The 14,464-nt window shown below is 53.7% G+C and overlaps 1 protein-coding gene across 1 annotated transcript in view; it reads right to left on the bottom strand.

The window, feature by feature from the left end:
- Positions 1–14,464, bottom strand: part of CORO2B (coronin 2B) — a 54,121-nt gene that overhangs the window by 13,237 nt on the left and 26,420 nt on the right. Inside the window, exon 4 of the mRNA XM_054168844.1 lies at positions 11,366–11,566. Coding sequence (XP_054024819.1) covers positions 11,366–11,566 — 201 coding nt within the window. The remainder of the gene's footprint in view (positions 1–11,365; positions 11,567–14,464) is intronic.

Below are 14,464 nucleotides of genomic sequence, written 5' to 3'. Positions count from 1 at the left end.
TAGTTCTGCTTCCAGTACCAGCCAGTGACCCTCCCGTGAGGTAATGGGCTGCAAAGCAGAGCTTTGCTGGTTATTACAGTAAGTGTGCCAGCAGACACTGCATCCTCAAGCAGCTCAGATTATTGAGCTTCCCCTCTATTTGCATATTTGCATTAGCATGATGTCATTACCATGCTGTCTAGAGCAGAAATCCATCCAGCAGCTGTTAAATCCCCGGCGGATGGACCTCTTAGCGGCAGCGGTTAACATGCAACCACTTCAGTTCTGAGCAACCAGCTGAGTGATTTCCTCTGCAAAGTAGATTTGATGGGTTTTGTCCAAATCCATTAGGCTTTTGAGAGGACAAGACTGAATTTGGTTAAAATCATGGAATTGTTTTGGTTGGAAAAGAGCTTTAAGATCGTTGAACCCAACCATTAACCTGGCACTGCTGGGTCTCCACTAAGCCATGGCCCTCAGCACCACATCTCCAGGGCATTGAAGCCCCTCCAGGGATGGGGACTCCACCACTGCCCTGGGCACCACCAAGCCATGTCCCACAGCACCACATCTCCAGGGCATTGAAGCCCCTCCAGGGATGGGGACTCCACCACTGCCCTGGGCAGCATGGTCTAGGGCTTGATAGTTACTAGGGATAGTTTCTACACAAGAAATGAAGAGTTTTAGGTACCCTTGTACAAGAGCAGTGGTGGGTTGTTGCCCAGGACACCTGAAAGAGAAGAAGGAGCCCAAAAAAGGCAATAAAAAAGACATTGGATTTGAAAAACCAGGAATTCATCCCCATAGCTTCCCTTTTAGTCACTTTAGAGGCACCTTGCCAGCAGCCATGCATTAAGCCATGGTGAATCCTAATCACTGGATCTCTGACCTCTGGCTAAGGGCAGCTTGGTGACCCAGATAGCATCCCATCAGCAAGAGCAGGCTGCAACGTGGCTCTTCAAGCTCCACAGCTCCAAGGTTTTCCATAGCAGTGCTCTGGAAGGAGCAAGTCCTCCAGCAACCTCAGCCTCTCAAAGCTGGAGCCCTGCTTTGCTGGAGCAACTGGGAGGAAGTTAATTATCACAGAATTGGTTCATTTGGAGAGGACCTCGAAGCTCAAAGAGTCCAACCCATAGCCTAAGACCACCACAGCCATTAAACCATGTCCCAAAGTGCCATTTGTATTATCACAGAATCAACCAGGTTGGAAAAGACCTCAGAGATCATCACATCCAACCTAATACCTACCACCTCCTGACAACTAAGCCACGGCTCCAAGTGCCACATCCAATCCTTTTTTGAACACCTATGTGCAGGACAAAATCAAAACAAACAAACAAGATAGGACAATGAATGTTTAAAGCTGGTTTGGTTCAGTTATTTTGTTGCTTGGTGACTGAGCTGGATGTCTTCTCCTGGGAATGGTTGGAGCAGCAGCAAGGGGAGAGAGAGAGAGACACCAGCAGCCTGCAGAGCCCGGGAGGGATATTCACATAGCTGCAAGAGCTTGGGCTGCCCCAGAAAGAACAGCAGCATCATCCCTGGCAGGAGCAAAGCCTTTTTATTCTTAGAAGCACCACTTTTAAGCACTCTAAGTCATCAAAGCATTGCTCTGAGCTGGGCTATCAGAGTTCACCTCAGTGAACCTCTTGGCCCTCATCAGATTGAAGTGATGGGAAGCCTCTCCGCTCAGAACCTCTCAGCAGCACAAGCTTCAGGCTCCTGACAGCAGGGCTCCACATTTGCTTTACAGCCAAGCAGCAGGGAAGCATTTCAATAAATATTTCACAAACCTTGCTTTTTACCAGCTTCCTTGGGCATACAATCCCAGAGCATTCCCAGACCCTCACGTTTCCTAGGAAGGTCTGATAAGCGCGGTGGAAACCCTCCTTCAGCACTGCTCCTAAACCAGGTGTGGGAGCACAGACTGGCTGGGGTGGGAAGGGACACTTCAAGGTTTTCCAGGTCAGGCTGAGGTTGGATATTAGGAAAAAATTCTCTGCTGGAAGAGTGGTGAGTTGCTGGAACAGGCTGCCCAGGGAGCTGGTGGAGTCACCAGCCCTGGAGGTGTTCGAGAAACCTGTGGCCATGGCACTGTGGGGCCTGGTTTAGAGGGCATGGTGGAGGTGGGTTGATGGTTAGACTCAGAAGTCTTTTCCAGTTGAGAGACAGTTCTACAAGCTTCAACTGGAGCAGGTTGCTCAGAGGCCAAAATCACCTGAACTGGAATGGTTCCAGGCTTCAAATGGTTCCAGGCTTCAAATGGTTCCAGGGATGGGGCAATCACAGCAGGAAAATTGTACAGAAATGAGAGCATCACCCACTCAGCATCAATCCCAGACTTGCCCCTGGCTGAGAAACACCTCCTGAGGAAGGAAGAGCCACCACCAGCCCTAGGAGTCTGGCAGGCCACCTGTCCCCACCCAGCAGCATCCCCCAGATGCTCCCTCATGCCTGATTAGCATTTAGAGAGGGATGGGGGAAGCACTGCTGGAGCCACAGAGGATTTAGAGGGTTTCCCAGGAAAGCCTTGAGTACACACAAGTCTCCAGTGGCTGAGATTAAGAGTAAACACATTTGCTGCTGTCTTCAAAAGAAGGGCTCTCCTACTCAAGAGCCAACAAGGAGGAAATGACACACATCTCCCTGACCTGGGGCAGATCTCCAGTTGACTGCAGTACAAGGGAAGGTCGCTGCAGGTTAACAGGCCTTCATTAGGAACCAAGTCAAGCAGGACCAGAATAAGCAAGAGAGCAATTGGGCAAATCCTTGGCAGGGACCCAGAAAACCCCTTGACATGGGCTTTTAAGGTCCCCTCCAATCCAAGCCCTGCTATGGTTCTATGAGATGCTGGGCTACACATCTGCCCAAGGACCCTGCACATCTCCACAGGAACCAACCTAAGGGAGGAGGAAGCAAGAGGAGGAGGGCTCTGGGCACAGGTGAGCATCACGTCTGCAGCAGGAGCTACAGAAAGAAAGAGGGATGGGAGCTTGAATCGAAGGCTCACCAGATAGTGGAGGTGCTGCAGCAAGAGACAGCCTTTGTTACATCAGCCAAGTGTGCAGCTGCACAAACAGCTCCCTACAGAAATTCCAGAATCCCAGCATGGTGAGGGTTGGAAGGGACCTCTGGAGATCACCCAGTCCAAGCCCCCTGCTAAAGCAGGGCACCCACAGCAGCTTGCCCAGCATCACGATGGCCAGGGGGATTTGGAAGCTCTCCAGGGGGGACTCCATGACTTTCCTGGGCAGCCTGCTCCAGGGCTCCAGCACCCTCACACCAAAGGTGTTTCTCTTCATCTTCAGATGAAACCTCCTGGGCTCCAGCTTGTGCCTGTTGCCCCTTGTCCTGTCACTAGTCACCCCTGACAAGCCACTGGCTCCATCCTCTTGCCCCCACCCTTCATTTCTTGCTGATCATGAATGAGATCCCCTCTGGGGCTGCTCTTCTCCAGGCTCACCAGCCCCAGGGCTCTCTCAGCCTTTCCACTACGCTGGACCCAGAGAGCCCTGTGGTCCCACACCCCACGAAGCTACTCCCACAGCATCCTTTCACAAGCAATTTGCACTGATCAAACCCCCAGAGCTTTACTGGGAGAAGTCTTTCCTCTGCTCCATAGAAGCAGTAGCCAAGGCTCAGGCTGGTTAATTAAAAAGACAAAAGCCCGTCTAATGTCCCTGGCAAATTGGATTAGGGACACTAAAAATAAACCCCTGTTTCTCGGTCACAGAAAGCCCTTCTCCCACAGCCGGGACACATTTTCTCTCTCTTTTAACCGGCAGAGGGGGCAAAGCCCAGCGCCGGCTTCCCCGGGCTCCGCTGCAAGCAGCAGCTGTGGAATCGTGGAATCGTTTGGCTTGGAAAAGTCCTTTAAGATCATCGAGTCCAACCCTTCCCTAACTCCACCAAGGCTGAGGCTAAATTGCGGCCCTCAGCACCACATCTCTGAAGCTCTGCAACCCCTCCAGGGATGGGGATTCAGCCACCTCCCTGGGCAGCCTGTGCCAGGCTTTGAGAACCTTTTCAGTGAAAGAATTTATTCTAATGTCCAACTTAAACCTCCCCTGGTGCAAATTCAGGCCATTTCCTCCTGCCATATCACTTGTTCCTTGGGAGAAGAGACCAACCCCCACCTCACCCCAACCTCCTTTCAGGGAGCTGCAGAGAGCCAGAAGGTCTCTCCTCAGCCTCCTTTTCTCCAGGCTGAACACCCCTGGCTCCCTCAGATGCTCCTCACCAGATCTTTTCTCCAGACCCTTCCCCAGCTTCATTGCCCTTCTCTAGACCTGCTCCAGCACCTCAATGTCCTTCTTGGAGTGAGAGTCCCAAAACTGGACCCATGATTCGAGGTATGGCCTCACCAGTGCCCAGGGTAGGGGGAGAACCCCTACCCTACTCCTGCTGGCCACACATTGCAGATCCAAGCCAGAACGCTGGTGGCCTTCTTGGCCACCTGGGCACACCTTGGCTCATCTTCAGCCAGCTGCTGACCAACACCCCCAGGTCTTTCTCTGCTGGTCAGTTTCCAGCCACTCTGCCCCCAGCCCACAGCATTCATGGGGTTGGTGTGAGCACTCTGCCCCCAGCCCAGAGCATTCATGGGGTTGGTGTGAGCACTCTGCCCCCAGCCCAGAGCATTCATGGGGTTGGTGTGAGCACTCTGCCCCCAGCCCAGAGCATTCATGGGGTTGGTGTGAGCACTCTGCCCCCAGCCCACAGCATTCATGGGGTTGGTGTGAGCACTCTGCCCCCAGCCCAGAGCATTCATGGGGTTGGTGTGAGCACTCTGCCCCCAGCCCAGAGCATTCATGGGGTTGGTGTGAGCACTCTGCCCCCAGCCCACAGCATTCATGGGGTTGGTGTGAGCACTCTGCCCCCAGCCCAGAGCATTCATGGGGTTGGTGTGAGCACTCTGCCCCCAGCCCAGAGCATTCATGGGGTTGGTGTGAGCACTCTGCCCCCAGCCCAGAGCATTCATGGGGTTGGTGTGAGCACTCTGCCCCCAGCCCACAGCATTCATGGGGTTGGTGTGAGCACTCTGCCCCCAGCCCACAGCATTCATGGGGTTGGTGTGAGCACTCTGCCCCCAGCACTTGGATTTTCTGAATTGATGGGGTGAGAATTTCTCCTCCCCAGCTCCTGTTGGCCCAAGGACCCACCTTTTGCAACCTCATTCCCTCCTCTGACCCACCCCCACCACCACCTCTCAGGCCAGGGTCAAAATTCTACGCTGACACTTTTCTCCCCAGGTACTTCAAGCCAGCCAGAGCCCAGCTCTGGGCTTCCCACAGCCTCTCTCCTGTTATCTCCTTGATAGATGTAGGGAGAAGAGGTCCTGCTTCAGTGTGGAACAGTCATGCTGAACCATCACCACGTTGGGTTTTTTTCAGGTCTTTTTGTTTTCTGGCCAGCTCTAGGTTAAAGAAAACATCTCCTGAAGACTCACATCAGAGAGAGGAAAGATCACACAGACCCCAAGAGTCTCCTGTGGCCTGAGTTTCAAGGTAGAACAGCTCCAAGGATGTGAAAATTGGTTCAGAGCACAGAGAAAAAGGGGGGGTGGGGTGGAATTGTGTTGTTTTTTCCCTTTTCCCTGCAGAAAACCTCTCCATGCTTTGAAGCACAGCAGCTCTGAGAAGGAAATCATCCCTGCGATGAGCTTTGCCCATTCTCTGCTCAGGCTCGACCAGGAGGTGTCCCCACAGAGAAGAGGCAAGCACAGGAGGTCTCTTGGGTTATGCCATGAGCACAAAGGTACAGCAGATGCCACCAGGGCCTTGGGTCAAGACAAAGCATCCTCAAGCCAGGGGCAGGCAGCCTACTCCTCTCGCCTGCCAGCTGCCATCCTGGCACTGGGACATCCACAGGGGTTACTGCCACAGACAGGGGATGCTGGCAGTGCTCCTTCTCACACAGGGCCTGCTGCTCTGTCACAGCCCTTTGTGCTGGGTGACAAAGGGACAGGCAACACCTGCACGTGGTTCCCTGCAGCACCACTCAGGCTTTGCCCAACTCCTGTCCCTGTCCCCTTCTCCCCAGGGCTGCCAACAGGCTTTGGGATCTCACAGAGTCACAGATTGGTTTGGGTGGGAAGAGACCTTTCAAGGACATCCAGTCCAACCCCTCTGCAGTCCACAGGGACACCTGAAACTAGAGCAGGTTACTCAGAGCTACAACCAACCTGACCTGCAATGGCTCCAGGCATGGGGCAGCATCCAGCTCTCTGGGTAACTTGGGACAAGGTCTCAGCACCCTCAGTGTCAAACATTTCTTCCTTCTTTCCAGCCTGAATCTCCCACTTTTAGTTCAAACCATCACCACCCCTTGTCCTGTCATAAGAGGCCCTGAAAAAGTCCTCCTCATCTTTCTTCTCAGCCTCTTTAAGCACTGAAAGGCCACCCAAATGTTTCCCTGGAGCCTTCTCTTCTCCAGGCTGAACAATCCCAACTCTCAGCTTGTCCTCCCAGCATTGCTGTGGCTTCCTCTGGTCCTGCTCCAACAGGTCCATGTCTCTGCTGTGCTGAGGAGTCCAGAGCTGGACCCAGCTCTCCATGGGGATTAGCAAGGGGTCTGACACCTCCATGGGCTGCTTCTGCTCCAGGCAGGTGTGTTCAGACCCCCATGGCAGCAGAAAGGGATATCAGTGTCCCATGGGGCACAGAGTCACCTGCAAGCTCCCCAGTCACCTGCAAGATCCCCAAGACCTCCCTGATGCTCTACACAGAAGGGTGCACCCCATCCATCACCCAGAGCAAGGCAGACTTGCCCCCAGTGGGGTGAGGGACCTGCCCCATCTCAGCCCCACACCATGGCCACAGCAGCTCGAGCAGTTCACACACAACCAATCACAGCCACAATGAGAAAGAGCTTTGGGCTTCAGCTTCCTACATGTAAACAGAGACTCTCCTTTCCTGCCCAGGGCTTCCTCCAGGCAGATAACATTGTCCAGCTGTGGAAAACAGTCCCTCTTTATCCCCTGGAGAAACAAAATCCCTCTGGTTGCAGTGCAAGCCATGCCAGCCACCCTCCTCCTGCAAAGGCTTCCCTAAAGGGAGGCCTTCAGCACCCCAGCAGGGACCATCACCACCTCCATCACCAGGGGAGGATGGAGGAACAGCATGCAGCCATTCTCCACCTTTCCCACCTACAGAGCCTTGAAGAAGTGGTTGACATCCCCTCCCAGTTTTGGTGACCCCAGCACTAGAAGGACATCAAATCATTGGAGTGGGTCCAGAGGAGGCCACAAAGATGATCAGAGGGCTGGAGCAGCTTCCCCTATGGGGACAGGCAGAGAGAGTTGGGGCTGTGCAGCCTGGAGAAGAGAAGGCTGCAGGGAGACCTTAGGGCAGCCTTCCAGTACCTGAAGGGGGCTACAGGAGATCTGTGGAGGAACCTTTTACAAGGGCTTGTAGTGATAGGATGAGAGGGTGTGGATGGAAGCTTGAGGAGGAGAGATTTAGACTGGAGATTAGGAAGAAATTCATTCCAGTGAGGGTGGTGAGACACTGGAACAGGTTGCCCAGGGAGGTTGTGGCTGCCTCCTCCCTGGAGGTGTTCAAGGCCAGGCTGGATGAGGTCTTGAGCAACCTGGGCTGGTGGGAGCTGTCCCTGCCCATGGCAGGGGGGTTGGAATTGGATGATCTTGAAGGTCCCTTCCAACCCAAACTATTCTATGACAGTAGTGATGATGACAATGATGATGATGATGATGACAATGATGATGATGGTGCTGATTCCATCATGAGGTGAAGACAGGAGGAAGCAGCATTTCTGCTGTGCAGGCAGAGGAACATATGGCTGGATGGATGCAAACACATCATCAGTCAGAGCATGAAGCAGAGGGGGCTGGGGTGAAAGTCTCTGAGTGGAACAGAGGGAAGGAAGAAAAAAAAATGGGGGGGGGGGGAGGGAAGAAAAGGGGGAAAAGAAAAATGAACTAAAGGTTGGCAGCAAATCAAATGCTGAGCAGATCTGCAGTATCTAGGTTACCTTAATTATGTTCAGCTAAATATGGATGCCAATTAATTAGAGGGCTGCTGATCTCCAAGAGAAAATGAGTTTGTTCTTAATGAGCTAATCAACCCCTATTAAAAAAAAAAAAAGAAAGAAATAATAAAATAATTATCATAATGAAATTAAGAGGTTGTCCAAAGGGGTGTGCAGCCACTTGACATGGGGAGCCAAGGTCCCCTCCGACAGGGGTTTCCTGGGTGAAGCTTGCCTGATGATGATGCCTTTGGAACAGGTTGGAAACAGCATCCTGCTCCCTCTGCTTGCAGCTAGGAGCAGGCAGATTGGGGAAAAATATTCTAAGAAAGGCTAATTCCCTGGCAAGATTGGGTTAAAAGCCCGGGGTTTAGGGTGAGGAGCAAGTGGAGTGTGGATGGGCATCCACCCAGCTTGGGAGAGAGGCAGAGGTGTGGCTGGAGCCTTCCAAGTGTTCAGACACAGCTCCTGGTTTCACGAATATTAATAAGAGTCAAGCTGTGAGCTGCAATTAAAGCCCTGATTAGAATTTCCTCCATCTGTAGCTGATTCTGCTCCACAGATCCAGACAAGATGGGGAAACATCTATGAGGAATGCCAGGGCTTGGAGGGGAGCCCTCCTCCCTCCCAAATGTCCTAGTGTCTCCTCTTGGTTGGAAATCCCAATGGGTTTGACACGGTGACTTTGCTGCCCAGAAGACTGAGAGGCAACCAACTTCTCTCTGTGCATGTGCTGTGTCTCCACATGTGGTCTCTGAAAGCTTGGTCAAACCCTGGAACAGGCTGCTCAAGGAGGTGGTTGAATCATCATAGGACCATAGACTCACCCCAGTTGGGAGGGACATCTAAAGGTCATCCAGTCCAGCCCCCCTGCAGTCAGCAGGGACATCCTCCACTAGAGCAGGTTGCCCAGAGCCTTGCCAAGCCTCACCTTGAATATCTCCAGGGATGGGGCCTCAGCCACCAAACTGGGCAACCTATCCCAGTGCCCAACCATCCTCATTGTAAAGAACTTGTTCCTAACATCCAGTCTACATCTGCTCTTCTCTAGTTCCAAACCATTGCCTTTCATGCTGTCACTGCAGGCCTTTGCAGACAGTCTCTCTCCAGCCTTCTTGTCAGCCCCTTTCAGGTACTGGAAGGTTGCTATTTGGTCTTCCCAGAGCCTTCTCTTCCCCAGCTCCCTCAGCCTGCCCCCATAGCAGAGGTGCTCCAACTCCATGATCATTTTCATGGCCTCCTCTGGACCCACTCCATCAGGACCATGCCCTTCCTGTATTGAGGGCTCCAGAGCTGGATGCAGTACTCCAGGTGCACTCTTACCAGAGCAGAGCAGAGTGACAGAATCACCTCTCTTGATCTGCTGGGGCTATATAAAAGCTGTGTAGATGTGGTGCTGAGGGACACAGTTTCCAGTGGACTTGGTGGTGCTGGGTTAATGGTTGGACTTAATGATCATAAAGGTCTTTTCCACCTTAAATGATTCTATGATTGGTAGATGGTGTGTCTTCAAGTTATATGGGGTAAGTTCAGCCTCAAAGCAACCAAGTGCAGCTCCTCCAGTGTCAAAAATGCTCCCCAAAATGAGGGGCATGGGGCAGCAAGCGACAGGACAAGAGGAAATGGCTTCAGGTTGCACCAGGGGAGGTTTAGGTTGGACAAGTGCAACAATTTCTTCCCTGCTGCCCAAGAGCTGTGGGGCAAGAGCAGGATGCCCTGGGCTGGGATGCTGGTCCCAGCTTGGAGCTGCTGGTCCACACCCTGGAGCAGTTACAGGAGAGCAGCAGCTTCAGAGCAGCTGTGGTACCTCACCACAGTGTCCTGCTCTCAGGTTTCAGGAGGAAAGCGAAGCAAAGGAGATGTTTGTTTCATGGTCAAGGTCATTGCTGCCCAGTTTTGCCTCCATGAGCTGCAGCTCTGCGTTTGCTGAGAGCTGAGCCAGCAGCCATGGCTGCTCAGCAAACCTGGTCCCAGGGGGCAGCTTCTGAAGCATCAGCTGCATTTGAGGGCTTTTAAAGTTGCATGAGCAGAAGATGGGAGGATTCACGTGGGCACTCATGCAAAGAGCTGGGGAACATCTGAGCTGGGGAATGGAAAGCACAGCATGGTGGAGAGAAAGCATCTGTGCTGCAAAGAGGGGTGGTAGTGCAGAGGTCATAGAATCATGGAATGTCAGGGTGGGAGGGACCACAAGGATCAGCTGGCCCAACCTTTCTTGGCAAAAGCCCTGTCTAGACAAGCTGGCCCAGCTCCTGACCAGCTTGAGCCTTGAGTGTCCAATGCTGGGGAGGAAGGATACGTGATGCAAACAGGAGTGGCGGTGCAGGGGTCACAGAAACATGGAATCATGGAATACCAGGTTGGGAGGAACCACAAGGATCAGCTGGTCCAACCTTTCTTGGCAAAAGCCCTGTCCAGACAAGCTGGCCTGGCTCCCATCCAGCTGAACTTTCAAACTGTCCAACGCTGGGAACTTCACCCTTCCCTGAGGAGGTTATTCCAATGGCTGATTGTCCTTTGGAACACTTTACTCTTGTGTCCCACAGGAATCTCCCCAGGAGCAGCTTGAACCCATCACCCCTCATCATTTCCATGGGACTCCTTGCCAAAAAGGAGTCACCACCTTCATCGTAGCCCCCCCTCAAGTGATGGAACATAGACTCATAGAATCATGGAATCAACAAGGTTGGAAAAGACCTCAAGGATCATCAAGTCCAACCTGTCACCCAACACCGCATGCCTACTAGACCATGGCACCAAGTGCCACATCCAGTCCCCTCTTGAACACCTCCAGGGATGGGGACTCCACCACCTCCCTGGGCAGCACATTCCAATGGCTAACAACTCTCTCTGGGAAGAACTTCCTCCTCACCTCCAGCCTAAACTTCCCCTGGCACAGCTTGAGACTGTGTCCTCTTGTTCTGGTGCTGGTTGCCTGGGAGAAGAGACCAACCCCCTCCTGGCTACAACCTCCCTTCAGGTAGCTGTAGAGAGCAATGAGGTCTCCCCTGAGCCTCCTCTTCTCCAGGCTAAGCAACCCCAGCTCCCTCAGCCTCTCCTCACAGGGCTGTGCTCAAGGCCTCTCCCCAGCCTCATTGCCCTTCTCTGGACACCTTCAAGAGTCTCAATGTCCTTCTTAAACTGGGGGCCGGTTCCAGAACTGCCTCTTGTTCTATCACTAACCACCTGTGAGAAGAGACCAGCACCATCCTCTGCACAACCTCCTTTCAGATAGTCGTGGAGAGCAATGAGGTTGCTGTTAGCACAGCACATCCAAGCCCCGCAGCCCCAGACTGCCAGGAGCTGCACCCCAGCCCACGCCAGCAGGGAGCCCACACCCCCACGGCCGGGGAGCAGCCCGGGGCCGGGGCCGGCGGCGGCGGGGCCCAGCGCTCACCTGCTGGATGGGGATGATGAGGAAGGAGCCGCCGCCGGCGCTCTCGGTGACGATGGCCAGGAAGCGCGCGTTGACGGCGCAGAAGTGGTTGTCGTGGACGTTCTTGGTGATGGGGATGCCGTCGAAGCAGTGCTCCCGGCTGGCCACCTTCCCGTAGACGTTCCGGAACTTGGAGCTGCGGTACTGCGGGCGCCATGACATCTGCGGGCAGACACAGCCGGCTGAGCCTTCCCCAGCGCCCCCCGACCCAGCCCCGCGGCGGCAAAGCTGCTGGGCGGGGAAGAGAGCTCGGAGGTCGTAGTAGTAGTAGTAGTAGTATCAGTCAGGGTTGGAAGGGACCACAAGGATCATCTAGTTCCAACCCCCCTGCCACGGGCAGGGACACCCCACACTAGATGAGGCTGCCCAGAGCCTCATCCAGCCTGGGCTTAAACACCTCCAGGGACGGCGCCCCAACCACCTCCCTGGACAACCCATTCCAGGGCTTCACCACTCTCATGGGGAAGAACTTCCTCACCTCCAGCCTGAATCTCCCCACCTCCAGCTTCATTCCATTCCCCCTAGTCCTATCACTACCTGAGATCCTGAGAAGTCCCTCCCCGGCCTCCTTGTAGCCCCTTTCAGATCCTGGAAGGCCACAATGAGGTCACCTCAGAGCCTTCTCTTCTCCAGACTGAACAGCCCCAACTCTTTCAGCCTGTCCTCACAGGAGAGGTGCTCCAGCCCTCTGCTCATCCTCGTGGCCCTTCTCTGGACACCTTCCAGCATGTCCATAGCCCTCTTATACTAGGGGCTCCAGAACTGGAGGCAGTACTCCAGGTAGGGTCTCACCAGAGCTGAGTAGAGAGGGAGAATCACCTCCCTCGACCTGCTGGCCAAGGATCGCTGAATCCAGCTGCGCACCTACGGCTCACTGTCCCATCCCTTACCGCTGAGCCCCTACCACTAAACCATCACTGGAGAAGACTGAGAAGGGATCTGATCAATGTCTATCAGTATCTGAGGGCTGGGGGTCAGGAGGGAGGGGACAGGCTCTGTTCAGTTGCACCCTGTGATAGGACAAGGGGTGAAGGATATAAAGCACAGCACATGAGGAGAGCTTCTGCATTGTGAGGGTCACGAAGCACTGGAACAGGCTGCCCAGAGAGGTTGTGGAGTCTCCTTCTCTGGAGACTTTCAAGACCCGTCTGGAAGTGTTCCTGTGTGACCTGTGCTGGATTCTATAGTCCTGCCCTGGCAGGGGGAGTTGGACTTGATGATCTATGATTCTGTGATCTTCAGAGGTCCCTTCCAACCCCTGACATCCTATGTCCCTCAGCACCACATCCAGCTCAAAGCCATTGGCCCTTGTCCTGTCACCACAAACCCTTGTAAAAAGTCCCTCCCCAGCTTTCTTGTAGACCCACTTAAGGTACTGGAAGGCCACCTTGAGGTCTCCCTGGAGCTCTCTCATCCTGTCCCTATAGGGAAGGTGCTCCAGCCCTCCAATCATGTGCATCAGGAACAGTGTAGCCAGCAGGAGCAGGGAAGTTATTGTGCCCCTGGTACTCAGCACTGAGTCCTGTGTCCAGTTCTGGGCTCCTCAGTTTGAGAAGGACATTGAGGCTCTTGAACGTGTCCAGAGAAGGGCAATGAGGCTGGGGAGAGGCCTCAAGCACAGCCCTGTGAGGAGAGGCTGAGGGAGCTGGGGTTGCTTAGCCTGGAGAAGAGGAGGCTCAGGGGAGACCTTCTTGCTCTCTACAACTACCTGAAGGGAGGTTGTAGCCAGGTGGGGGTTGGTCTCTTCTCCCAGGCACCCAGCACCAGAACAAGAGGACACAGTCTCAAGCTGTGCCAGGGGAGGTTTGGGCTGGATGTTAGGAAGAAGTTCTTCACAGAAAGAGAGATTGGGCACATTGGAATGGGCTGCCCAGGGAGGTGGTGGAGTCACCATCCCCGGAGGTGTTCAAGAGGGGATTGGAGGTGGCACTTGGTGCCATGGTTTAGCTAGTCATGAGGTGTTGGGTGACAGGTTGGACTTGATGATCTTTGAGGTCTTTTCCAACCTTGTAGATTCTATGACTCTATGATCTGTGGCCTCTTCTGGCCCTGCTGCAACAGTCCCACGTCCTTGAGCAGACAGGAGATGTCTGCTTGGTGCAAGGCACAACTCACCAGCGGCATTAAAAGGTTGTCCACTGTTGCATCATTTAAGCTGATCTCCTTTCGAGCACGAAGTGCTCATCTGGAAGAAGCAGTGCTGCCACTTTGTGTGCACATGACAAATGAATTATGGCTTTTAATGTGATGACTTGGAAATGGCTTGGTCTGGACCACGTGCAAGAATCATCAGGGCGGAACAAGAGCACTTAGGCAGGGCTGGAGCATCGGAGAGCTGGTGCGTGGTGTGCTCAGCTGTCTCAGCTTATTTTAGACTCTCAGAATCACAGGATCACAGGATCAGTTTGGCTGGAAGAGATCTCTAAGATCACCAAATCCAACTGTTAACCCAGCACTGCCAGGTCACCGTTAAACCCTGTTCCTCAGCACCGCTACTCCATGGCTTTGAAACCCCCTCCAGGAATGGGGACTCCACCACTGCTCTGGGCAGGCCTTAACAACCCTTTCCATGCAGAAATTGTTCCTCATGTCCAACCTAAACCTCCCCTGGCTGGGGCAGCCTGAAGTTGTTTCTCCTCACCCTATCACCTGTTCCTTGGGAGCATATACTGACCCCCACCCTCTGGGTGGTGATGGTTTAGACTAAAAGAGATAGGTTCAGACAGCAGAGAAGGGACACTGAGGGTGGTGAGACCCTGGCCCAGGTTACCCAGAGAGGTGGTCGATGCCCCATCCCTGGAACCATTGCAGGTCAGGTTGTTTGGGATTCTGAGCACCCTGCTCTGCTTGCAGACCCTGCTGACTGCAGAGGGTTTGGACTACATGACCCTGAAAAGCTCCTTCCCACCTTCTGGGATTCTATGATGTGAGCAGATCCCATTTCCACCCAGCACATCCCAACCCCCAGGTGCATTTCCCATCCCACCTACACCGGGAGGATGCACAGCAGCATCGGGACTGGAGGAGATGATGCTGTCAGCAATTCCTGGGCTGCAAGGA

Source organism: Dryobates pubescens, chromosome 17 (genome assembly GCF_014839835.1).
Source record: "Dryobates pubescens isolate bDryPub1 chromosome 17, bDryPub1.pri, whole genome shotgun sequence".
NCBI classification, from domain to species: Eukaryota; Metazoa; Chordata; class Aves; order Piciformes; family Picidae; genus Dryobates; species Dryobates pubescens.
The sequence above is the reverse complement of the archived record's forward strand: the minus strand, read 5'-3'. Positions and strand labels throughout refer to the sequence as shown.